Source organism: Lepisosteus platostomus, chromosome 12 (assembly GCF_059453375.1).
Source record: "Lepisosteus platostomus isolate fLepPlt1 chromosome 12, fLepPlt1.hap1, whole genome shotgun sequence".
Taxonomy (NCBI): Eukaryota; Metazoa; Chordata; class Actinopteri; order Semionotiformes; family Lepisosteidae; genus Lepisosteus; species Lepisosteus platostomus.
Window position 1 is genome coordinate 4,088,083 of NC_142622.1, and position 27,055 is coordinate 4,115,137.

General features: G+C 40.0%; 1 protein-coding gene across 5 annotated transcripts in view; it reads left to right on the plus strand.

Annotated features, from left to right (window-relative positions):
- Positions 1-822: 822 nt before the first annotated feature.
- The window catches only part of LOC148650881 (uncharacterized), a 43,340-nt gene continuing 17,107 nt past the window's right edge, over positions 823-27,055 (plus strand). For 3 of the 5 annotated variants that reach the window (XM_088600489.1, XM_088600490.1, XM_088600486.1), the window contains exons 1-22: positions 823-978; positions 2,538-2,691; positions 3,563-4,131; positions 6,313-6,333; positions 6,515-6,568; positions 9,457-9,510; positions 11,230-11,274; positions 11,646-11,672; positions 11,952-11,996; positions 12,092-12,136; positions 15,137-15,190; positions 17,558-17,626; positions 18,190-18,258; positions 18,752-18,820; positions 21,680-21,748; positions 22,437-22,505; positions 23,365-23,433; positions 23,869-23,937; positions 24,402-24,473; positions 25,323-25,391; positions 25,887-25,962; positions 26,567-26,631. In XM_088600489.1, coding sequence (XP_088456615.1) covers positions 2,568-2,691; positions 3,563-4,131; positions 6,313-6,333; positions 6,515-6,568; positions 9,457-9,510; positions 11,230-11,274; positions 11,646-11,672; positions 11,952-11,996; positions 12,092-12,136; positions 15,137-15,190; positions 17,558-17,626; positions 18,190-18,258; positions 18,752-18,820; positions 21,680-21,748; positions 22,437-22,505; positions 23,365-23,433; positions 23,869-23,937; positions 24,402-24,473; positions 25,323-25,391; positions 25,887-25,962; positions 26,567-26,631 — 1,803 coding nt within the window. In that variant the 5' untranslated portion in view covers positions 823-978; positions 2,538-2,567. Of the gene's footprint in view, positions 979-1,236; positions 1,289-1,676; positions 1,784-2,537; positions 2,692-3,562; positions 4,132-6,312; positions 6,334-6,514; positions 6,569-9,456; positions 9,511-11,229; positions 11,275-11,645; positions 11,673-11,951; positions 11,997-12,091; positions 12,137-15,136; positions 15,191-17,557; positions 17,627-18,189; positions 18,259-18,751; positions 18,821-21,679; positions 21,749-22,436; positions 22,506-23,364; positions 23,434-23,868; positions 23,938-24,401; positions 24,474-25,322; positions 25,392-25,886; positions 25,963-26,566; positions 26,632-27,055 lie in introns of those variants that run through there. The other 2 variants (XM_088600487.1, XM_088600488.1) reach the window with 2 other exon arrangements.

Below are 27,055 nucleotides of genomic sequence, written 5' to 3' on the forward strand. Positions count from 1 at the left end.
ATGTATCTCAGGCGGAATATTATGTACATTTTTGATCACCACACTGTAAGAAACGCTGGAAATACAGGTACAGAAGTTCAATCAGACAAATATTTGGTCTGAAGGGAATGTTCGACTTGGACAGAGGGACTTGTCCTTTTTTTAGCTTAGAACAGAGAAGATTGTGTAGGTGGGCCTTTAATCGGGTATTCAAAATCCGGAAAGGATATATCAGCTGAAGGGACATCTTCAAAGTCAGCAACCCTGCAAGAACTGAGAACGCAAGCAGAAATCGGGATTAGGGCTGTTCAAAACAGAAAAAGTGGAGACTCTTCTTTATACAGAGGATTGCGGGTGTCTGGTTCAAGTAGGTAAAGTTGACACATGGGGTCCGTAAAGAAAGGGAGGGTCAGAATTATTCTTGAGATACTAATTAGCTGCTATTGAAACCAAATGTGTCAAGTGTAAAGTGAGCTGATTGTTCTAAAACGACCAAATTGTCTTTCCTTACTTTGCAATCGTTCTTATTATTTCATATCCTTCCCTTGGCGTGGCACCTGAATAATTACTCATAGAAAATCGTTTCGTTTTATATATTTTTTATGTTTTCTGTAAATCTGTCAGTGGTAGGAAATATTTTCTATATACCTGAAAAAGGTAAGGGACAGTCTATTATTTTATTCCATTATTTAAAGGGGGGTACCGACTCGTCTACGAGACTCAGTGTGTCATCTGACTATTTTTCGATGTTAAAATAATCCGACAAAGCTCTTGTCCCAGTGCTAATTCCACAGAAGAAGAGGCAACCACACCTTCATAAATATTCATTGAACGGTCCAGCCCTTTCCAAGAGAGAATGGTAAAGAGATTACAGCCCCTCTGGTTTCACATTACTACTGGACAGGGAGAGCGTATTTTTTTGGTCATAGAAATTATGTAGTTCACTCCAGATTAACCAAGTATTTACAGACATCGATTATGCTTTAAATGAGAAATAAGGTAAGATTTAACTAAACTAAGCAATCGCAAGGAAGCGGTTTAGTTCGCATGAAAGGTGTTTTTTTTAATTGACGACTCATCGAACTAGAAACTACACTGAAAACACAGATAACCTTTTCTTGTCTACGAATTTAATTACGGGAATGAAAATCCCAAATCACGTCATTGTATGTTTAAGGAAAACTTGAAACGGAGAATTAGCGGTTTAATGACTGCTGTCTTAAAAGAAGCTGACTGTTCTTTCTACTTTTGATGTAGAAGCTTTCTTCAATGACGAGACGGCTGATATAAATATCGTGATCTTTGCAGTGTAGGTATTAATTATATATACACTTTAGAAAAATAAATAATTTGTCATTTTAGTTGGATGCATTATTATAATTAATAAATCATGCTAACATTATCATAGCATTTGGTGCATGCAAGATAGCATAATATTATCTATAATATTTTTTTTATTCACAGCAATGATATCGTAACAGTAGTTACACAATCGTGTAATAGTGTCTCGTTTATCAGCTTTTCTCTGTATTCGCATATTTAAGATCGGGGTGTGTGCTGAAGAACTGCTGTTTGTAAATTCAGCTCCCGGCAGGTGCCGGGCACCTTCTTCACATGTGACTCTTGTAGCTGGTGTACTTATTTGTTCTGTTTTGTGTGTGTGGTTGAGGCACTATCTGGATAACTAATTGTGTGTCTGTGAGATGGAGGTGGAGTGAGTACCGTCTTCTTCCTCGGTCATTATTAGATATTCCCGCTGATGCTTGCCTACAGACAATGGAAACTAATTCAGCAGCCTTTTCAGGTATTGAATAGAAAAGCATCTCTGGTCTTATTTTCAGTTACTGTATGTGCCTTCTTTGGTCGTACGCCCGTATGGTTATGTTGGAAATAACACACTATACTTATTGGTATTGAAAACTCTTCAAAGGCAAAAGTGCTCCAAAAAAGCTTATTTTAAAGATGCACAAAACGTTAATATTTTGCCTATTGGATTACTCTCTGTTGTGTACAAAATGAGTAGGCTACTCGAATATGATAACTTCGCTTGAGATACTCAGCGGTTTTGCTTATATCAATGGCAAAAAGAACTTATATTATAACCACTTTATGTTAAACTGTGGATACTTTAAAGTGGCAGCTTTTATATGGTTTGAGTTTCAGCAAGAAAATCAATATATTTGGTTCTTGGCTTTCATCTTGTGGAGCATCTAAGGTCATAGTTGATTTGTTTTTTCCAGCCTTGTCGCGAATCTTGTTCAAACGTTATTAGTTCTGCCTTCCTTACTTTTTCAGCTTCTTCCCTTGAAGTGATGCTTGCAATGACCCGTTCTCCCCGCGTGTCAATGTCGTGTTGTTGAGCTGTTTCGAGGGTGATGTTCACACCATCCAGGGTGCTGTGTCGCGTAACATTACTAATACGCATTGTGTCCGTTCCTCCGAGCTTCATCTGCTGGTGCTTCGGAAAGACTGGGGAACCTGGATGGCTGGCCACGTGTTGGGAAGGCGATGCTACACCTCATAGAGAAGAACAAATGTGTGTTGCTTTCCGATTTCAGGGGCAGGCAGATTCTGGATAAGACGAAAACATGTGGAGAGGAGTGAGTGTGTGCCTCTTGCTGCTGGCCGTTGTTTCAGATACAGCCAAGAGCCAGAGCAGAAAAAGGAAAGGCCAGAGAGCAAACAACCTTTTCATGAAAGATGAAGTAAAAGGTGTGAATTTCTGCAGTCTACTTTCCCATGTTACTCACATTCCTTATGATCATGAAGACTTTGTAGATTTAAGTATAGTGCCCAAATTCCACCGTAAGAAAGGCGAGGGTATGGCTGACTATGCCCAGGTAGACTCCACAATAAACTTCGCCAGGTTTAAAAATTAAACGTGCTTTATTCACATTCACTTTGGTTTCACAAACAAAACAAAGGAGAAGTTTGCCACAATACCAGAACTATTCCTCAGAGCTCAAGTGAACTAAACGCGCAGCTACACCAGCACGTCAGACCCTAATTTGCGCTCTAATTTCCTCTCCGTTTTTGAAAACTAAAACTTTTTAGAATTTACATTAATGAACATCGGCGATGGGCCGTCTTAAAGGCATACGCGCAATGTACGTAAACAAAACAACGTGTTTTTCAAATAGTAGAACATCAGCATATTTACAGGGATTGTTTATAAAAGGAATATAACCAAATTAAAACATCACATGGCTCCTACAGTAAGTTTAAAATATCTCTTAAAGTGTTTGATTTCTTATTCATTTGGTCAGTTGAGATTTTCTTGCTGTATATTTTATTCATTCCGTTTCCCTGGAATTCGGCTTGAGTTTCAGTGAGTTCCCCACCCTGCATTGCTCTTCATATTGAGGCTCTGTTCACACAGGCCTCCACTGGTTCGTGTGAAGCTGGGTGACAGTGGCCGACAGTGACCGTGCATGATTAGGGGTGCAAGTTTGTCCAGAACATAAGAACGGCCATTGTAGTCACCCATAAAAACTACAACATCTACAGTAGTTAAAGTTGTAATTATTCCGTTCAGCAAGTAGATTTGAGTTGTAACTCATGCTGTTTTTGCCTTTCATCCCAGATATGATCTGTGAACTTGACATAGCCTTCATCGTGGACAGTTCTGAAAGTGCCAAACTGTTACTGTTTGAGAAGCAGAAGACGTTTGTTGAGAGCCTCACTGAAAGGATCATGCAGCTACAGATGCCACTTGCCTGGAAGTTAAAAGTCAGGCTGGCTGCCCTACAGTACAGCAGCACAGTCAAGATAGAGCACAACTTCAGAGACTGGCAAGATGCCGATGTCTTCAAAAGCCGAGTTAGCACAATGGCCTACATTGGGCATGGGACTTATTCGTCCTATGCAATAACCAACGCTACCCAGCTTTTTGACGAACAAACAAAGCCTAACAGTGTGAGAGTAGCCATTCTCATGACCGATGGAGTGGATCATCCCAGGAATCCAGACATCATGGGTGCGGCCTCTGTAGCAAAAGATCGCAAAATTCGACTTTTCACTATCGGGCTAACAGATCTTGCCAGAGAGAGCGTCAATAATGCTAAGCTACGCTCTATAGCTACTGCCCCTGCGCAGCAGTATGTGCACAGCCTGACTGACCCATTACTCGAAGAAAAGCTTTTCCGTGAGCTGGTGAGTGAAACGCCATGGTGTTTCGTTAGGAACCTGACAGACCTAAAACATGTCATTTTGTACATCATTGCAAAGAATACACCACTGCAAGGTCTGGCTGCAAACATACGTTGATGCTCTACAATAAATATGAAGTTGCCTAAAGATGAGACAGGGGCCCCCTTTGTGAACTCTTACACACATGTTGACTGTTTTGATGGTGTGATGGCCTCCATATTGAGATAAGCACCAGCTGCAAGTGTCCAGGGTCCTTAGAGATCTGAAAGATTGTCTGATGCTGTGCTTCATTGTAGTGTAGTGTTTTCATAACACCCTAAGTGATCATGTTGAATCAGTGCCTTCCTAATTCAATATGGAAATTTCACTTTGCAAGGGCATTTTAAGCTCTTTCTACAGGGAAGTCTGTCCTGTCCTTTTGTCATTCTTACATAAATTCCCACAGTGAACTCCACCACATTCAGACCACAGGCGCAGAGCTTTATCAGTCTGAATTCCAGTTTTCAATGGATTTTTGGGGCTACTAATTATAGAATGGAAACTAAGCTCATAACATTAAAGTTCATTTAGTGATTCGGGCCATTTTTAGAGACATACTGTATGGAACAGAGCAATTTGCTACAGCCCTTTCACATTCCCACTCAAATGTACTTTTTTTGCCTTTTGTTTTTCACAATTCCACCACACCCTCTAACTGCTTTTTATTTTGGAGCCAATTAGAAATAAAGGGCTCACAGTTTTAAAAGGCTTCAGACAGACAATGAGAGGATTGATAAAACCAGTGGTCTTAAACAAGAAACAGAGCTTGGCAACTCAGTTACTACATCGATATCTACTGAGTGTGCTTAATGTCACGTTCAGCCTCAAAATGGTCATTAAAATAAACAAAACATTTAAACATGTGAAGCAAGTGAATTGAGAAGATACTGAATTAAATTTAAGTATGACAAAGTTCACTCATTCTGAGATTTCTTTGGCATTATGTTGGTGATTTATACCATTTACCATTTTGCAGTGTGCTTCACAAACACATTTTTAGTCTTCCTTTCCACATTATGGGGTGTTTAGTTGACAATTTACTCATAGCAAGGGTGATGTTACACTTTATTCATTTCCATCATTATTTATAATGTCTGGATAAATGGTCTTGAATTTAAGACACTAGAATACATTTGTTTTATCTACAGTGTCTAAAACAGTTAAAAAAGTATGTTCCTGGGCCTTTAAGGTTCTATGTGTTCTGTTTCTTGAAGCATTGCGCTGGGTCTACAATGCTGTGATTTAACTGTAGGTCTTTTCTGTCCTAAAGATGGGCTTACTTCTCAATGCTTTAGTTGTTTTCATTTTTAAGAGCAGTATGGCTGTCAAATTCCACTTTCAATGAGACGTTTCCAGAAATACTGATAATGTACAGAATTATTTAAAGGTCAGACTCTGTTCATGCTTGGACAATTCTTCAATTGTTTCAAAGATTAAAAACATCCGAGCTAGCTATGAATACTGGACATGCGTGTAGTTAAGCCATTTAGATATTACTGACAATTATAGACTACACCTCCAATTCTGGAGAGCCACAGTACCTTCTGGGTTTCATTTCAGCAAAGTCTGAATGGCTTAATTGGATCAGTTGCTTAATTAGGAGAAATTAATACCTTCCAGATCACTGCTATTTTAAGGCCACCCATAGAAACTGCAGGACTGTGAGCCTTTATGATTAGTGCTGAAGACCCCCAGTTATAGTTAGTAAATCCCAAGACATCTGTGCCTTACAATGAAGATTGTGTGTGTGTGACGTTTGCATGTTCTTCATGTAGCTGCTTGGGTTCTCTTTGTGTGCTCTGGTTTCCCCCAGAGTTCAGACATGCTGTCTGATTGTAATGTCATTAATTGGCATTAATTAATTAATTAATTAATTAATTAATTAATTAATTAATTAATTAATTAATGTGTCCCTTACCTTGTGCCCATTCTCATTTTCCACCATGAGCCTGTATAGGACTAAAGCAGTTACTGAAAATGCTTGGATGGATTTTCATAATAACACTTTCATATCTTGTTGTTTTTACATTATCTATCATTTTGTATCTGACTTAAATGTTATTTTATTGTTAACTAATACTTGATGTGATAGGGCTGACACATCTAGTTGTGTGAAAATGACTTATTTTTTTATTTGTCTTTCAGAGCGTGATTGCAAATAAAGCAGTAAGTATTATTTCACAGCATTTGGTTTAAGTGGTAGCTGTCTGCAACTATTTAAAAAGTAAGGCACAATAAATATAAAGGTAATAATATATACATGTTGTGTACAATTAAAAGTAATGTATGTTATGTACATGACATTTAAAAACAGTCTCTTTTGTCTTCCTGGACTGGCTCTTCCTAGTGTCCACAGCCATGTTCCTGTGAGAAAGGAGAGAGGGGCCCTCCAGGAGGTCCGGTGAGTAAGTTCTTCATCCTTGACCAGAGACAGGCAGGACTACAGGAAGCGTAAGGCGCAGGAGCCGGAGGACATGGTTGCTGTACTTAATCAGGGTTATTATTAACATATGTGACTAAAACATGCATGATGGGGTTGCATGATGGCGCAGATTTGGGGGCTCTGGGCTCAGCCCTGGACACTGGGACACTGGGACACTGGGGTGCTGTCTGCGGGGATTTTTGATATTCTCCCTCTGTTCTCCCTGGCGCTCCAGTTTCCTGGTCCTGCTGTGTTTGTTTCTGTATGCATGTGCGCTCTGTGCCGGACTGGTGTCCCATCCAGGGTGTATCCTGCCTTGCTCCCAGGATAGGCTTTGGCTGCCCTGTGACCTTGAATTGGATTAAACTGGGAACGAAACCTGCAAACTGCCGCTTACAAAAGTCAATACCCCATGCTGCTGCCAGTTTTCCAGAGCACTGGAATCTTCCTCTATCAAAACAAACATTAAACATTTTAACAAACATTAAACAGCAGCCAAACTGCAATCGTCAAAAATGCAGTATAAGCACAGAGGTTATTTTTAGGAACAAGTAAAGGTTTATTCCATGCTGATAAGAGAAGAACACCCAAAAAAGGCTCCACAGCTGAAACGTTGTGTTTCTTCTCTTCTCTCTTCAGCAGGGAATAAACCTTTACTTGTTCCTATGCGTGCTGATGCAGCTATCTACTTGAAGTACAGTAGGTTGTTTTGACATCTATGGTATTTATTACTTTTGATTTCCATATATGGAGACAGTTCTGGAACATCGAGGGCTGAGAGCTGTAGATTTCTAATTCATACACACTCTGCAAATGATGACAAAGCCAAGTTAAATCAGCTGTAGTGAAACCTTGTAGCCTCAATATGGAGAAGACTGACAGCTGCATCACCACTTCATCATATCCCAGGCATTATGCAAGATTGGGCCTGGACAGTACTGGAATTGAGGACCCTCAATGAACACAAGTTTTTTGCTGGAGGTGGTGATGATGGACTAGTAGGTGGCGCTCTTCTCTGCGGATCAAAATTTACATTTACATTTGCATACCAAAATGTTCAAGTATGGAAGAAAGGGACACTATGTTGTAGGAGCTGCCTTCCTTTGGATAAGCTAAACTTGGGGTCCTGATTGCTTGGCTGTTAAAGATCTAATGACACTGTTTGTATATGTAAGATTATGGGTGTTAATCCCTTTGTTTTGACTAAATTTCTTTTTGGGATTGTACCTTAAACATCCTCCTTAATTCAATTAGTAAAGAAATTCCTTCTCCTTATGATCTACTGTGTGCTGAAGATGCACTGGAGCAGCTATACAGTACATCACTGGTGGAAATCTAAAAGAAGCAGGAATATTTGTCAAGGAGAAGTAAAACATCTATTAAGGAATTTTCTGCATGATAAAGAATCTCTGCATTAAGCTAATTTAAAGTACTGAAATCTCTGAAAGAACAGCCACACTTGAAAATAAGATGCTGGACTCTTTTGTGCCTGTCTGTGACTACATTAAAATGTTAAGGGATACAGCTGACAAAAAATGAAAATGAAAATGAGAAAACACTGTAGATATATTAGGGACAAGATTAGGACAGGATAGGATGAAAAAGTGACACACAGCAAATGCTTTATGACAGTCTAGATTGCAAACGTTTGACTAAACAACTTGCAGTTTTTATGTAAAGAAATACTGTACAATCCTGTCAGCAATACAGTTCGTATCTTATTTTTCCTTTGAGAAGTTTATATAAAACTCTTGAGTCTCGATTCTATTTCAGTATGTTTTGCATTTGACCCTATAGTGTAAACTGCATGTATATAAAACATACATGTGCACCATGGAATATTAAACACATGTATTGTAGTCTGCTAAGATTTTTGTGTGCATAAATCTGGTAAAGACTATTTGCCATGGAGACTTTTTTCATTTCTCCACAGAAGAATACAGATGAACAAAAGAGACAAATGACAGTCTAGCTAGAGTCAGATGGTATCCATCATACTCACATGTTCAAGTGTTAAAGTAGGTCAGTGCAGACCGTGTTACAGATGGACAAGTCTGTCAAGGTCAACTTCCCTTTTGAATGTGGTTTCCTATGTGAAAACATTGTGCTTATTGAACTGTGTTGTTTCTGGCAAGATAGCAAAGAGAAAGCATTTGTATTCTGGGTTTCAGCAGTTCGCTCCTGCTCTTTTCCCTGCATGTGGATCTCTGGAATCTAAAGCTCTTTAGACTGGCAATGAAAGAAAACAGTACAAATAACTCCCCACACTGCAGGTATTGTATGTACAGTATCTGTCTTTTCGAAAGACCTGAACTGGTTTATTTTCATAACCATGTTTGCAAAGAAAATAATTCTTTAGCTTCTTTAGCTATGTCAGAAAGACACAAAGATCCAAAACAGAATGAGTAATAATAATAATGTAACCAGAACGTACTTCACAAAACTAAGCAGCTCTGAAGTCGACAAGACTTAATGGAAGATACAAATCCAAGGGAAGATTTAGCAGCTTCTTCTAAAGCCCATTTTAAGAGAAAAGATACTTCACTTATCTTCAGAACAATTGTCATGTGTGAAATGTTGCCAGAGTAATACAAGTTTGTATTGCTCGGTGGAATGAAATGAACATGACAATGCTTGAACTCTTTGTAAGTGTGTTTTATTAATGGGTCTGACTGACACTGTTTCCCAAAGCAATTTATGTTTATAGATCTGTTGATCTATTTATAGATCAGTATGTTTTTCTGAAGCAGCCTGGGTGACATGCCTTGTTCAAGTGTACAACGTCATGGCCCACCTGCTATCTGAACCCACGATCCTCCACTTACAGTCCTGACCCCAGACGGCTTCCCTGCTTCTTCTGTTTTCAGGGGAAAAGGGGCGATCCTGGCTACGAGGGGTCTCCTGGTGAGAAGGGATCAAAGGTAATGAGTTTTTCTTGTGAAATAATTCACATGAGTAAAACTTGTCCTTAATGAAAATGTTAGTGTAACTGTCGGATTTTCTGTTTTGAAAAATGTAGTATGAATTGAGATCTAGACACAGCAAACACATGTGTGTTCGGTGTATTCTTCTCAAAGTAATTAAACTAGAACAGTCCTTAAATATTTTTCTGTTATCCATCATGCTTCCCTGTGCTAACAAGTTTGGCACTGTTTCAAAATCACGCACATCTTCCTGCTTCCCTTTGCTAAAGATAACTTCTTTTAATACAGTTGGTTACTTAAGTTCGTAGCACGCATTCCTACATGACAGTATAGAATAACATAGCAGCCCGTTTGTCCAGCATTCTTTCAATCCAGTGCAAACCAGATCTGAATGTCCACCTTATAAAATATTGCATCTTCTGCAGGAAAAGAGACCCTCTCAACAATTTATAACACAATGCCATCTGGAGGATATTAGATTATTTTCTGATTAATTTCCATACTCTTAATAATGTAAGAATTCAACAAGTATTTTGAAACCATGACTCATGTTGAATTGAGCAGCCTATGAGTTTAAAAGGGCAATGTTATCTCCAAACAGTCAAGGGGTCATATGAAGTGCTTAATGAGTAAATGTATGGATAATTCTTCAAAGCATGGGAGAAGCTGAAAGAGACAGCAGGCAATGACATGCCCTAGAGCAGGGGTTTCTAACACTGGTCCTAGAGAGTTCCTGTCCAACTGGTTTGATAGGCAACCTCTAAGTTATCAATTACAATTTCAAAGACCTGGGAATCTTTACCTATGATCTGCTTAATCAGGAGCCTAGTGTCTCCTGGGTACATGAATTAAAAAAATTAACCTAATTGTTATATTCATCACACATGTATATCTTTTCTTAAGGTCTTTTACAACTGATTACTCAAAAGATTCACCTTATTAAATGCACAGTTACCTATAAAACACTTGTGAACCTGATTAGAAATGTTACATTTTATTGAATGAATTGACCAACCATGTAACTAAGAGCTCACGTGGAACAATATATATATAAACATAAATATTCTAGGCCTCCTTGAGTTTGAAATACACGATTTGTTATATTAAGTAATTTAGAGATCATATGGGCTAAAAATCATAATATCCTTCTTCTCTCAAGGATCAGAGCTCTGTTAATTGAATACATTATTTGCTTAATAGATCAATAACTTACAAATGTTCCTAGTCTTTTAAAACCTGGTGATTTAGGATAACATCTAAGAGGGCTTTCGATGGCCAGGAAGGAGACCCCTCTCTTAGGAAATATTGATTAAAAATGACTCATAAGTAATCTCATAATGCACAGACACAGCAGTAAAGCCACTCTGAAGCAAATGCACTTTGAATGATTGATTTCTTCCAACACATTTAACATCGTAAAACTGTGATTTATATTAATAAAAAAAGCAACTTTACAATACTGTTTCAGTATTGTCTCTTGTCATTTCCTTAAAATCTGTTCAGCTTGCATGTCTGTCATGATCCTATTATTATGGGCAGGGTGGAGTAAGTTACCCAGCTATGGTGTCCTGTAGACAATACGGTGGCTTCTTTCAAGAAAAGGCAGGATGAGAACCGGGGATCAATTAGCTATTGACTAGCAAATGGACAAGAATAGCTGATTGGCTCCCCTTGATTATAACCTGTCGTATGTTCTTATTTTACTGTTTTGGTTAGGGTGAGCCTGGTATCAATGGGAGGACTGGAAATGAAGGCCCAGAGGTATGCTCAGCAGATCTAAAAGAACATTTTTGAATGAACACATCCAGATGTGGACTTGTACCCGTATGAGGCACGGTTGTAGCTTGTTGCCTGGAAGGGCAGGTCGACAAAGATGAAGTGGAAGCTGGGAACTGGGGTTATGCCCTCTGGTGTTAGTGTGTCCTGGGTTGTTGTTTTAGGTTTCATAATGCGTTGTCAAATGCGTTACTTAAAACATATAGGCAGGTGTTACTAATCACTTGATTGTCATAGAAAATAAAAGTGGCTGTTGAGACCAGCGAGGAAGGGCTAACTCCATGCCTTTCAGATTGAAATGGCCAGTTTGCTCTTTCCAAGATCGTAATGTTTTCGTATCTGCTTTGTTTTTGCAGGGAAGACCTGGCTTCAGGGGGGATAAGGTACATGTTTTGTGATTTTTTTATACATTTTCCAAAAGGTCTGTCGGGGTTGCATGTATACAAGAGTGAATAATTTTGGGTCCCCATTCATCCACCTTGTGGACTGGAGAAACTGGGGGAAAGTGCCTCACTCAAGGTACAGCAGCACTGTCTGCAATGAGGACTCGAGCCCACGACCGGCCAGGCGCGCTCCTGGAGATTCACCTGCTGTGCTGTTTCAGTGAAACAGACCTGGGTGGCTGTGCTGGGATTTCCTGATGTTCCGGCTGTCTTTTTCAGGGTGAGAGAGGAGAATGTGGGGCTCCTGGAACGAAGGGAGAGCGGGTGAGTTTCGGCACATTCAAGAGCTCTTTGCACAGTTTTACCCAGGAGCCGTGAGACCCCAGCAGAAAGTAACGCAGATCTGACTGACTCCACAGGGAATGGAGGGGCCTCCAGGACCGAGGGGACCCAGAGGGGTGCAGGTACTCTGTTCACTTATATAATCTGATTGCTGTTTCGTTGTTCTAAAGACATTTGTGGTGTTGTTTCTTTCTGTCACTTTAAAAGAAAGCTATTTAGTGTGCTACTAAATTGCAATTTTGATTGCAACTACAGTTTCACCTTCATGTGATATTGTTTCGTAGCCTAACAGTATACAGTATGCATAGTGACCTTGGTTGTAAGATGGCTCACAGTCTTGCCGCCTGTCTAAGATCTCAGGTTCATCTCAGCTACTGAATGGCAACCCCAGTGTTTGTTGTCTTCAGGGTTCAGCAGCAGGTGACAAAGATGTCTAGTTTCGGTGCACCAGCTACATCTGCAGTATTACACCTTTTGTTTTGCAGAAGACATTTAGATTAGTTAGTTTCATTCATCAATTTGATTAAATGTGTTTTATCACCAGAAAAACTCCACTTATTCTCATATGAGTTGAGTACATTGTGATATGCTGTAAGTGTATATACAGTGTGGGCTTCTCGGTTATGTTTTAGTCTGCTGTTACAAGGAGCTATAGGCTTGGGTGTTAATGAATAGGAGAAGAAACGTAGACCCCGCTGACGTACTGCAGTACCCATCTCTGAAGTGCAAAAGGAAGAGTAAAATTCGAGGAATGGAGGCTTTGTCTTTGGTCTGCCTATGGACAGCTTCAGTTGTGTGGAGGGGAAACTGTATACATGTGAACACCCACACTGGTTTAATAAAGGATCTTTATTAGAAATTAAATACAAGTCTCAGTTGTTTCTTAGAAGTATACTAGTAATTTAACTTCACCCTCACATTCATGCACAGGCCTGAATTATATATTTTTTGGTCATGTTTCTCATGGAAATTGTTTGGTTAAAATGTAGAATTTCTTTTTTATGTGCGCATGGTAATAATTAAATATTTCTATTATATATTATATTTGGTACTGAGATCCTTAAAAGTTAAAGTGGCCCTAGTTTAAGCCTTTACCTTTCCAGATACTGTAAATGCAGTTTGTCAATTTTATAACTTATTTACTTTTTCATACCATACCATATATATTTGTACCATACATCTCATATACCGTATTAATTAGGGGGACTATGCAAATGTACTGCAGTAATATTTGAGAAAAAACAGTCACTTCAAAAAGTGGGAGGTGTAAAGCAGTACTATTAAATTATATATATATACAGTATGCTAAAAATGTAGGCATACATTTTGGTTTAATAAAAAAGGTACTGGTCAAAACTATCACATACAGAAAATGAAATAATAAAATGAACATGAAAAGATGTATTCTGAGACTGTGCAGTGAGCCAGAGTTCTGCACTTATGGAATGTGAAATAAGGCTTATATGTAATCCAGTTTTAATCTGCATATCTAAAGCTGTGAATTGAACCTTGCAATGTATTATTTTTTCAGAAGCAGACTTTGTGCTATAGGATTAGAGCTGAAGCACAGGTGCTTAATTCTACTTTGCTTCATGATCTGAAAGCCCAAAAGCACCAGCAGCGTGTGACCATTGGCTTTTTGAAATGCTCGGACGATGAATTCTTAACGATTCCCATGCTTTGCTTTATGTGTATCATAGAATTGAAAATCTGCCCTGCACAAGGTGTTTATTCCAGTTTCCTGATGAATCATGAACTTTATAATGTTTGTCATCCTACCACTTCTAACTCACAAAACCAGACTGACCTGAAACCTGACATGTATGAGAAAGAGTAGTGAGAAAAATAGATAGTTGGAAAAAATAACGCAAAAGGGCTTAAAATAGTAAAAAGTTAAAACCAATTGGCTCTGTCTCACCAGACCCCTGTATGTGATTACAGTAAATGGCTATTGTACAGTAAATAGATGAATAAATGCATATCATCACTTAGTTGATTTTTTTCTATCAATCGTACATTTATTGCATGGAAATTGTGTTTTCTACCTGGTTTCATCCTTTATTTAGGATATTTATTTGAAATCTCAGAATATCAAGTAGTGTCTGTACAGGCCCTCTTGGTGCTCTGTGAACCAATGATAATATTTCAGCCCAGGGAGACATACGCCTAATCCAGGAAATCTGCCTTGTTTCCCTGGATGCATAGCTACAGTAACAGGGGTCACTAAGGAGTGGCGAAGTGTCTTGTTTTTGTCAAATATATCACAAGAGCTTTACAAAAGACCAAAGTCTTGCTTTTGGGGTTCCCTTAGGGTCCAACATGAACCTAGTACCTTATCACCACATTTTGAAGCTACAATGTATTTTCCAGAACACTTTATTCCTACTTTCCATTGCTGTTATGGTTTTCATTCTTGTTGCACTTTAGGGCTGAGCTATAAAACTAAAAAGGCAATAAAGAATGGAGCATAATATCAAGGGTTCATGAGAATGGATCATGAAGAGCACCAGATCATTGACATTCTTATCCCTATTTTAAGATTTAGCATCTTTGTAATATGCCTGCGCGGAACTGCGACGGGCACACAAAGACAATTCAGATAATGCACTTGAGTAATTATGGCTTTATGCATTATGGCAGCTGAGATAGAGAGAGAGGAGGCTGTATCAGGAATTGGACAAGCAGAATTTCTGGGCTGTACTGAAATCCAAGCTCACTTACAAACAAAAGGATAGTGCTGGGCTAGACAAAAGCAAAAAACAGGCAAACCACACATGAATCAGAAATCAAGTGCAAATAAAATGAACATTCATTATGCTTGAGAAATAAATTAATGAGAAGAACATGCTTTATACTGATTAAGGACATGTTTTCTTAGTCCTAAAACTATTCATGTGAGGTAAGAATAGCTGTGTTGAGCACTGGCTTTTCACTTTTGAGTCTTTATGGCTGCAGTTCATTACTTGTTATATGGATGTCTTTTGAGATAAGGGAAAAGTATATTTCTTTTCAGCAAACAGTGATAGTGATTCAGTTTCGACCAGCTGTGTTAGATGTGTGGTTTGATCACAACTCGCTGTTGCACAGTACCTTGAACTCCTCCTTCATACCTCACCTCACAGGGTATAAGTGGACCTCCTGGAGAGACTGGCCCAGAAGGAAGCCCTGGACCCAAAGTAAGGACATTCTAAGAAATGAGGATGGATCACAATGATGATTGTCAGGGGTTGTCATCAAAATGGCAGAATCTGTTCATGTTGAAATCAACAATGAGTTAGAAGAATAGATTCCAATAGATTTTCCAGCACAACTCTTTAAAATCTCACATCACAGATTATTTTAATGCGTGACACAGCAGTCCAACATCAACAGCTAATGCTGTTGCAGGGGTTTTCATCCCAAAGTGTGTTTGCTGAATTACTTCAATATCTGTACATGATGCGAGCATAATGTATAGATATGTTAATTAGACTAAACTGAACAAGTTTAAATGGATGAATGACTAATTCTGCAAAGTTGTTTGTATTGCTAGTTTTTCCACGGCATAGAGTACAGTACCATAAAAAAATGACACAGTCTGTTTAGGCTAGCAATGGGTTTACATGCTGAGAATTAAAGCATGTTCCCATTTAAGAGATAAAGATTGACAAATGAAGCATTGCCACCTTTTGACACACTGGGACCTCTAAGGTAAAACTAGGTTGTGACTGTTAGTGATGTTTCCCAACCAGTAAGTGGCACTCTCCCCCGTGTACCAGAATCTCCAGACCTACATCTGGAGGTGGTGAACCCAGTGTGGTTGACTGGGGACACTGACATACAGCAGTTTCATTTTCTACCAAAGACATGTTTCTATTAAATGGGTGTAATACACTAGCATTGTCATTCAGGGAAAAATGGTCTCTGCCTGTAGTTTCAGTAACAACAATCTTCTATCTTTTTAGAAAATCCGTATTAACACAGAACCCTTTTTTTTTTCATTACTGAAATTTAGAAGAGGAATTGCCTACAGTGGATCATGCAGACTGGGTTGTGTTGCTGTGTTAGTGGCTGCTGTGGCTTTTGACCTTATTCTGTGGTGCAGCTAGATATAACTTGGATGCATATTTGGCATCTTGGTTGGTCTGTCTTGTATAAGAATGTTCATACAAGGAAATCTTTAAAAAGAAGACAGATTTATGGGAAGTTGGAAGATTTTCAAACACAATTGAGTCTGGGGGAACAATGAACAACTATTAGATCTTTGCGCCATAAACCACATTTCATCTTTACGAGGCACCCAAAGAATGGGTTTTTTGTAGGTTAGTAGACCCAGTTAAAGAAATAAAATTCTTCAGGAAAAAAAAATCACAAAACATCTTTGTTAGAATTATATTAAAGCATTAACAGGAGGTAGTTAAAATATTATAATTTGATGACTTCCTGAAGGCTCACTTGTGTATCTGCGATAGGACAGTTGAGAAGGTCATACAATATGATATATTCTCATTTCAGCACTAAATTCTTTCCAGCTTTGCTGAGAAGTTAAACACAAGTGGTACTATGTGAAGCGCGGTTTGTATATTTAATTTAAAAAGTACCTCTACAAATAAGGAAACACTGAAGTTTTTATGGGTATCTTTATGAGTGGACCCCACTGTCCAGCCTGTTATGCACCTCAGTTTGAGATGTATAGTATGGTGTCACTTGTTCAGTTCTGCCTGACTAGGATTCCTCAGGCTGCAGTACACAACTGGGCAAACAACTCCAGGGCTATGCCGGTCCTGAGCCAGCTCCAGCAACAGCACCTATGACTCACTGTGTGTCATGGATGTCAGAAAGGGCGAACCGTGGAATGGCAGGAGAGCGAAAATAGACCCTATGTGTAGCGGCGAGACAGGGGTTAGGCGGGGCTCCGCTGTTCAGGAAACCTATGCCCTCAGGCCATGGACAGGAGTGACCTGGTGCTAGGCATCAGTTCCAACTGATGTGGGTTCTCCCTGTGGGTGTTGTGATAAAAAAACAGGGACAGAACAGAAGTGATACACGTTTCACAGGAAATCATAGGCACTGTCCTCACCTTCTTTTGCTTGTACAATGTTGCCTATGGAAAACATGAAGGTTTATTCCATGCTGAAAGGAAAAGGAAGGTGTGATGAAGTAGGCTCTACAACTGAAACTTTGTGTCTCTTTTCTTCACTTTTCTGCCTGGAATAAACCTTTACCTGTTCCTTTGCAGCCTGCTCATGCTGACGCAGACACCTACCTGAACACGATGCCTCTGCCTGTTGTTAGTTGTGATGTGTTACTTGTAGTTTTAGTTGTTAGGTTTTTCCTGTTCATTTTTTTATTGGATGGTCAAGTAAACTTTTTATTGCACTAACAACAGTGAAGGAAAACCAGAATTTTTCACTATCAGGTAGTGTTTGTAATAAACCCAGTGATAAAAAGTAACAAGCGGCAGAATGAAAGGGGATTAATCTCAGACTCGATGGTTTGGCCTGTATCAAGCACCTGTTCTCCTCACTCCGTTCTGTGACTGACACACCTGTCTTGTCCTTCAGGGGGATCGAGGACCGTTGGGTGCCTCGGGCCCTCCAGGGGACACTGGCATCGGGTTTCCTGGCCCAAAGGTGACGACTTTATCGGACGGTGAAAGGAGCACAGGCACAATGGACCACCTGTTACGCAGACTGGGGGATCATACTCACATATATGGCTTTCCTACACCTGATCATAACAGTATTTAAGCCCAGTTTCAGTTTACATTTTGGCCTAGAACTGAAACTAATTGCATAAGACCTCCTGAGTGTTTCTTCTTGAATTAAAGTTTTGCTGTCTCCATGTGGCTTTCCTGTAATCATTTGTAAAGATGCTGGTTAATTATGCTGCTGGATTTGACATAAGGAACAAGCACTGAAAACTTAACCTCCTGAACATATATTGGATCAGGGGTACCGGGGCTCTGTCAGTACAATATCATGTCTGATGTTGATGACAAGATGAATAAATTAATGCTCAATCAATTTCAGATATTAAACAAAGTGAAAATATGTTTATTATTGTCCAGGGAATACCTGCGCTACTGTACCCCAGTCTACAGATCACCAATGTGTTCTGTGATTTACCTCGTCATTGCCTGTTTATTTTGTTATTACGCTTTAGCTCTTCATTAACAGTCATCTAATTTTTTAAGGGAGACAAAGGCATTCAGGGAAGACCTGGCCCCACTGGTCCAGTTGGCATCGGAGAACCAGGGCTGCCAGTAAGTCTGCATTTTAATTTATGCACTTTACTATGAAGCCCTCCCCTGTTAGCTTGTTCTGGTTCATTTATATTGGTGTGTAAATTTGAATCCTTTAGAATTGCGACTTACAAGACAGGACACAATCATTTCTCAAAGTGATTATGGGGAAGACAAAGTAACACGGAAACTGGTGCAGTTTCAACACGTCGCCATCCTTAAGCTGGGTAGCCTTTCTGTCTTCAATGAGCCTCTTCAAACACCTAAAGGAACTGCAGGACTGCCTGGGTGTGACGTCATTGTCATTGTCATTGTCATCATGAGATACAGTGAGCAATATCCTACAAGCTGTGCTAAGATGCTTCCAAATATTAAGCTGCCTTCCACAATACATATTGTAGAATATTTCATTTTAAATTCCTACGAGACTATAGAACGATACGTACAGTATGTGTAATTTGATCAAGTAGATGAATGATTTGCCTGCAGGAGGTTGATATTTCTTTGTGATTAGGGTCCTCCAGGTCCCCAGGGGATACAGGGAAACCAAGGTCCTCCTGGAGAAGGACTCCCAGGTCCGAAGGTAAGATGCTTGTACAGTATATCTCTCCAGATATGGGTCTTCTGCGGGAGGAAAGCATTCTGACTTAAAGGGGCGTCAGTGCAGATCTTTTAGAGTCCAGAGTTGGTGCAGCAATTGTGTTAACAAGGAGAGGTATGTACTGTATGTGATTAACTCTAACACATGAGAAATGACAGCCTAATAAGCCTGCATCTGTTATTCCTCCCAACATGTATGATTCACCTGAAATGTATGTTTCTCTGTAGCCCACATGTGGGAGTCCAGTCAGGTGGGAAAAACAGACGATGGGAAACCAGGGAATTAAACAGCAGTGTCGGAAAGCAGGGGGAAAAAATAATGATGAAAAGCTCAACTAAAAGATTACTCATCACAGACAAAGAAGGAGTAGATAATAAAAAAATGGTATACCGTGTATGTCAGAAAATCCCCCGGGACAGCTGCAGTATTTCATGTGGAAAGGTGGATGAAGGGAAGGCTTGACTTGGTTTGGGTGGCTGGGGGTGTACTGTAATGTGAAAGGGTCATAATCCTTCAGATGATGTGAAAACTGTTCTGAATTCTTATTTACTTTGAAGCGTGAGAGTTTGGGCCGATAACATGGCCAAACAAACATATTTCTCCAACAGCAAGAACTGTATGTACGCTAACGGCGTTGTTAGAGACGATCGAACCAATGTATCTATGGAAAAGGAGGAGCTGTGGCAAGCACCGGGAAACAGTCAGCGCCCCTAACTGAGGGCCAGAAGGACCGGCGTGAAGTTAGCAGGGACCACAAATAACACAAAAGGGTGAAAAATGATCCAAAAAGTATCGTAACCGCTGTGTATCGCGACCTCCAGGCTGAGATTACCTTATTTAACAGGGACCAGCCTGGGAAAAAGAAGAACCGCTAGCACAGAGGCGATCAGACTGGACTGGACTGGACTGGACTGACCCTGTTTACTCACCATCCAGGGGTGGCTCAGCTCGTCCCTGCGGGGGGGTGTCCAGTGTGCCTTTACAGGACCCGTACAGCTGGGGCTCGTCCGCTAGGAGCCGGGACAGCTGTGACCTCACAGACGAGGCTCCGCCCTTCCTCCAGGGCTCCGCCTCCACACTGGGCACGCCCCCACATCAGGCCACAAAAGCAATTGAGGGACTTTTTAATACTGGGCTGGACTTTGCACTGTAGATATGTAAAACCACCATTTTTAATTAATATTCAGGTCTATATATCCATGGGGCTTTACTGATTACAGATTTTTCAGCCCTAAAACTGATAAATAGCAAAACAGCCTTAACCCCCAACTTCCTTGCACACCATTTTTATACCAAACAAATTAAACCCAAGTGAAAATGTGGAATTCAAACTTCTCCCACAATTAACAGATAATTACCTAATTCACTATTGTCACTAATATATCATAGTCACCGTGACTATTTACAGGTATTTTTAGAGACCATGTTGCACTACAACAGTCCCTTTTTAGCTTTATCTAATCTTTACACTGTTTAATTAAGCTTCAAAGGGAAAAATCATCTCCTGCTTTTAATTAGACCTCACAGACACAGGAATGAACGCTTTTTCCTGGCCTGTAGGAGTGAATTATTGACTTTCATGTACAGTATACCTGAAGCACTAACCATTTTCTTCATTCATATCTACCAGTTAGAATTAGATTTAGAGAACCGCTGAACCCACATGCTTATAAATGAGGTGAACATGTTTGTTGTCTAAGTGGAATTTAAGTTTTGATGGATACTTTTCTGACTTTTTCTGGGTAGTGCCATTAGGTATTTGACTATGCACTACTACACAAAACACTTTATTAACATTTTCCAATTGTGTGCATAAACACATTGAAACTTGCTTAATTTTGCCCATTTAAAGAAATTGTCAGGATTCTTTTCATTCCAACTTGGATAGAAATTTTAACCCTAACCCCTGATTGACCCTATTTCACATAGCAGTCTCATTACTTCACTGACAAGTATTTGCACATCAGGAAATTTAGAGTGTGAAATCATTACAAGTCTTTATTTAGCCTGTCCAAAATTCCAAAAAAGATCTCTCTTTTGCCTTGATAGTTCTTTTCTATACTGATTTGTTGCTCAGACACATTCATTATATTAACTTACAGTATGTAGCCCATGCTCCATGTTATTGGATTAAACGTGTTTCACTATTCTGTGCTTCCTAAAGTAAAAAAAAGTAATATATTTGAGTGTTGCTATGGTAAGTTAAAATGCACTTCTGGTTAATAATACTTATAGTTTGCAGTTTTGTATTAATGTAAATCCACTGCTAAAATATGTCCTTAAGGTTATGTTAAGGCCTTAAACCAATCTTGTTACCGAGGAGGTGTAGAATTAAGAGTCCAAAATCAAAGAACTGAACATGAGGAGCACAAAAATGTCGTATATCTTTGTAAGACTGCATCATTCTAACATCACGTAGCCGATCCAACATGCTTGGATTTCAGTTCAGCAACCTGATCCCTGCTCAATGTTTTTTAAGTAGAAAATTCATCTTAAATTAAAAACACTTCGAACTCAAGCAGTCTGAATTTTAGCTCTGCTCTAGTGTAGAGCAGTGCCGTGTAAGGAGGAGAGTCCGATTTAGAGGCGTTCGGTTGTAATCCCAGTGATGGGAGCTTCTGACCAATGGCTCCCCAGTCATGCACAAACACTGAACGTCTGAACTTGCAGATCATCTCTTACTGAACAGGGATACCTTTGCAGTAGCTTCTCATCAATGGCAAATGGCAAAAGGCATCAACAGACTGCTCTTGCTTCTTCTTCACCTGGCGTTTCTGTACCTTGCTGGAAACCTGTAGTTTCCTGTCAGATGTCCAGACCGTCCATGTCTTTCCGCTGCAGGGCGATCGGGGGTACGAGGGGCCCCGGGGCAGCCCAGGCCCGCCCGGAGCCAGCTTGAAGGGCGAAAAGGTAATGGGATGTTCGTGTCTGTCCCTCTGGGTTGCTTCCATTTCCACACCACACCTCAGACAGGTTGTGGAAGAGATGTAGAGCCCTGCGCAGCCTGGCGTGACCAGGAGCTGAAGTGGAGTTAGTGTTTTTATTCACACGCTCTAAGTGATAAGAACACCCAGCCCACACACGCTTGACCCTTGGGATGTTTGCGCTTCCATGTTGTGGCACCGTGGTCCAGCTGTTTGCACTGGGGTTGGCTCAGTGAGGGGTCACTGCCCGCGGAGCAGTAACTCAGAGTTACAGCAGTCTTATCCTGGCAGTGCTCTGTGGCATCGGCCTTTTATTTACTGTGGCTGCCCACAATGTGTCTCATGCTACATTCTTAACTCATTTCATAAATAATTACGCTTGACAAAGCACTAAAAAAAATGTTTTTGCAGATACATCCTTGTATGCAATCCAGTTGCGTTTTCGATCTAGTTACATTGAATAGAGACATGCACAAATTAAGGTGTATTGTATGATAAGGAAGGGGTGAAGATTCATTCCATGGTGAATGGTAAAGGAACATATTTCTATTCTTCACCGTTCAGCAAGAATGAACCTTTACCTGTCCCTTTGCAGCCTGACGCAGCTCCCTCCTTGGGCGTATTGTCTAATAACTAATATCACCGATAGTAACAGTAATATTTGGTGTCTGCAGGGCGATATAGGACCACCAGGCTTACCTGGACCAGTGGGTTTTCCAGGAATGGGGATACAAGGTGAAAAGGTGAAGTCTGCTCTCTTACAAATTCACTGTTTTAGTTCTGGAAAAATATTTCAAACTGTGAAAAATCAGCCACTATAGTTATATTTAGAATAATACATTAACCATATTAAAATAATATTTGGAATTATATAGTGCTTGGAAAATACAATGCTTCTCAGGCTGTGCAGTTGGAAATACATTCCTGCAAAACTATTCAATGCAGTTACACTGACATTTTGGGATTATAAACACTGCAGTCGGTCTTTGTAATCCCAATATTTTTCAATATTAAATTTTAAATTTTAAAATAGGCTTCTATTCCTTGACTTCACAAGTGCTTGCACTTCACACATTTTATTGAAAGGCCTTGGGTCTTCTCTGATTTCTCTCTTCAATTCATCAATCTCTTGCCCTCCTTTTGAGAGTCTAAACATAATGCTTTCGCCATTTCCTGTGTAGAACTGTTTTCTATCAGTAAACAGCCTACGGACAGTTTAATACCTGAACTGTGTAAATAACACATCTCTGCACCTACAAGGCAGACTCACTAGCTCTGCTTAAGAAGACTTTTAAAGGGTGAAGAAGGCTGTAGTTTTCTACACAGGTCATCTGCACTGCTATGTGGCTAGATTAGGTAATGCTTACACCAAAGTACACATATTGAAAAGGTTAGGGAAGCTGCAAAATGAAGGAGGCCATGGGACCTATTTAGCACATTTAGTGAAGTTCTGGAAAATGTGAATAAACATACACAGTGCTACATCTGTTCCAGAATTCATGAAAGCTGTTTAAGGTGTTTAGTTCAAGTTTTGTCACTGCTGTTGGTTTGACGGTGTTTGCTGAGTTTGCTGAGTTTCTCTAAAAAATGTTTCTCCTTCAGGGTAACCAAGGTCCTGCAGGGCCCCCTGGCCCCAGAGGTACCCCTGGAATAGGGTTCATGGGTCCAAAGGTACAGACTCTTACCATGTCCTCTTATCCCATGGGAATCTCAACTGAGAACTCCTTTTTTCTAAGCTCTTTTTCCTATTGAGCTGTGCAATTCATTATAAGTGTTTTGTAACTTGTCTGTTCATTGAAAACTTTCAAATGTCTGTGCTCATTTTGCCTCCTGAAATGAGTCTCCATGGCTACCCCACAAGAAATTTAGAAATGGGGACTGACTTGTGAACGTTGGAGCTGTTCCTCTGTTCCTCTTTATTCTTTAATTCTTCCTGAAATGCACTAGAGGGCGCCTCATGCCTTCATTACTAAAACGTAGTGAACCTATTTTTTAGAATGTGTTACTGCATGGCGCCACTTTCTTTTCTGACATCCATAGTTTGCTAGGTGATGTACTAAAGTAATGACTGCAATATGCTGCAGTAAAGTGCTCTTTACTCCACAGGGTGATCAGGGCTTTCCTGGAGAGTCTGGGGTTCCAGGGGAAAGGGGCTTCGGTGAACCAGGACCTAAAGTAAGGAAGTTGTATCTTTTTTGGGATGAAAGAAAACCAATACTTTCAATGGACTTCCCTGGATTATATATCAGTAATTCTAATATCCAGATTTACATGTTGGTATAAATAATGTTATCTGTATCTTGGCATTATATTGTGCCAAAAAAATGCACGTACCAGCTTAGGTGTGACTTTGAAGTTTGCTTTTTTTTTCACAGTCGAGAAAACTATTTTTTTTAAAACATGCTGCTCTCAGCTATGGTGATTAACAGTCGGAAACATGGCTTGTGTCCAAACTTTACCCAAAACTCTGCGCTCAGATCTTTTGCCTTTCCTACTGTATGTATCACAGTTGTGTAGGCAAATGAATTCTGTGATGCGGATCACAACACAATTTACAATGAGACGTTTTTGCAATGAAACTGTGAAAGACTGTTGTTTAGTCTATTGTGGAGATCATTTGATTTCTTTCTACAATCCAGGGTGATCCTGGTCCTCCTGGGGCAGCAGGCATTCCAGGCATCCCAGGGGAGGATGGTGTTGAAGGGCCAAAGGTATTGGGTTCAATTCAGGACATGCAGTGTGAAACACCACACACTGTTTGTACATGTAGACTGCATGGATGTGTCAGAAACATATGATGTACAGAAAACACCACCGATGACACTGCAGTAAAATTATACATGGAAATCTGTATAAGAAATAAAAAAGCAGGAAATAAATGTCAGTGTTACTGATTAGCCAAGCTTTTTGCTGTTGCATGCTGCAACTTCGCTGCATCCCTAAGAGCAAGTAAATCTTGTCTGTAGTAATCTCAGTTTCAAATACTTTAAAGACAACGGATACCCTTCACTCTATATTACAGTCATGCTGAATATCAGTATGTTCAATTTCTATATTACAGTCAATATGAAGGGCTACGTAAGGTTGTCAACACCACCTTGTAGCCAGATCTCTTCCGATCTCAGAAGCTAAGTGAGATTGGCCTGGTCAGTACTGGGGTTTTCCAGTAGGTGGCGCTCTTCCCTCTGGCAAAAATCTTCCAAATCACAGCACCAGCAGGGTGACAAGGGACTTTGTGCTGAGGGCAGGTGTTAAATTGAGATATTAAATTGAGCTCCTGATTGCTTGCATATGAAAGATCATATGGCACTGTTAATAAGAGTAGGTCTTGCTCACAGTGCACTGGACTAGTACCTGAATTTGTGTTAGCTGACGTGGTGTTATGTAAGTCATAATGGTGTTACAGTTAAGTAGACTCAATGTTAAAAAATAATTTAGGAAAATGTAATGGATAATTTTATTCAAAGGATTGTAGACCTATTTCATGTCGGATCTTTTGTATGCAGGCCTTTTGATTTATTCAATAATGTTCGTACTAAAATAAAACTTTATTAATTTAGGGGGAGAGTGGGTTACCTGGTCCAAGAGGCCCAGACGGAGCAGCTGGAAAGGGGATTCCAGGTGAAAAGGTATTGAAACAAGTAGAAACCCCAGGCTCACTCCCTTCATAATGACGTCAGGTGTGCCGTGGATACAGAATAATCAATAGTATTGAAATAACATCACTTATTAAAATATTGAAGGAACTTCTGAACAGGGATTTATTTTACTCTACAACACAGCACAGCGACATTCATGAGAAATCATATATCAAACAAAGACACCTGCTTTCCAGCAAACTAATAAAGCAACCTGGAAAAAGAGTAGAGAATAGTTGGACGTGCACATTTTAAAAGCAAGTAGGAAGAAAAAAACAGGAACTTAATATTAAAAACTGTTTGGGCAAAGTTCTAGTACAGCGTAATAGGGTAATTATTTATCAGTTATGCTTTCCTATTATGCTGTGCAAAAGTGGTTCAGAAACATTGATGCTGAACCAGAACAGGACTGCTGTTTGCTTAGTGGAGCTGGATAGCGCTCTCTGTGTCTAATACAAATCAGGAGTTTTATTCTGGATCCCTTAGGGAGACAAGGGGGACAGAGGTGTGCGAGGACTTCCTGGAGCTCAGGGGCAGCAGGGACCTACAGGGCCTAAGGCAAGTCAATACAACACGTTGGATGAGTTTCTGCACTGTTTTCTAAAAGTATCAGATCCTTGGGTTTCTGACTATCAGGAGGCCTCATTTTTTCTTAAGAACTAGTGCTGTCTGGGAACCCACAGTGAAATGAAGTGCTGACAGGGCCCACGTTTCTGAAGAGTGCAGCTGAAGGGAAAGTGAAACAATCACCTAGCCAGGACTCGCTTGTTGTCTCTCAAGCCACAGCCGTGAAACCTGCTTATCCAGAAGGCCAGCTTCCTGCCACAGGAGACGTCAGCACTACCAGACAGCCTAGGAACTAACACCACTGTGAAATTCTCTTCTTACACACTGGGAGACATGTCACCCTGAGCATGCTGTCCATCGTACTATTTGTTTTGACAAAATAAAAGACAATTGTGTGGCCCTGCTTTCTGAATGTATGTAAAGTTAAAGATTATTTGTGTTACTTAAATTTCAGTACTAATGTTTGCAGGACATTAGGATATTCTTTTAAAAAACACTTGATTTTTCTTCACCTCCAGGTCCTGTGGTCTGGCCGGGGCTGGAGCTGTTAATCCCTGGCAGTTTATTTAACCCTGGATTGTTGATGTCTTTTTAGGGAGAACCAGGAAGTATTGGACAAATTGGAATGCCTGGTCCACCTGGCCGGGGAATTCCTGGACCTAAGGTACATTTTTCCCTGTCATACTACATGAAGAATCAAAGACAACTATGTGTGAACTAATGCGTACGTGAAAAACATTTTAGCATTTAATTTTTTAACTAAGGGATTCATTTTTTGACAGTCCTTTGGACTTGCATAATGGATGGATATTTGCCTGTTATGCCTTCTAGCATGTAGTGGTAGCAACATCCTGTCGCTGTTTCCGTAACACTAGTTTTTTACAGGGCAGAGTTGTTAGCCTTGTGCCCAACCTCCAACATTGAGAACCTGGCGCCCGACATGGGATACGAACCCACTACCCTGGGATTATGAGTCTCATGCTCTACCAACAGAGCTCGTTGGGGCCCAGCTTGCATAATACCACACCTTAAATACCTTAAAACCGGGTTTCTTGAAGCAGTCAGAAGTCATTTTCTGTTGTGTGCAC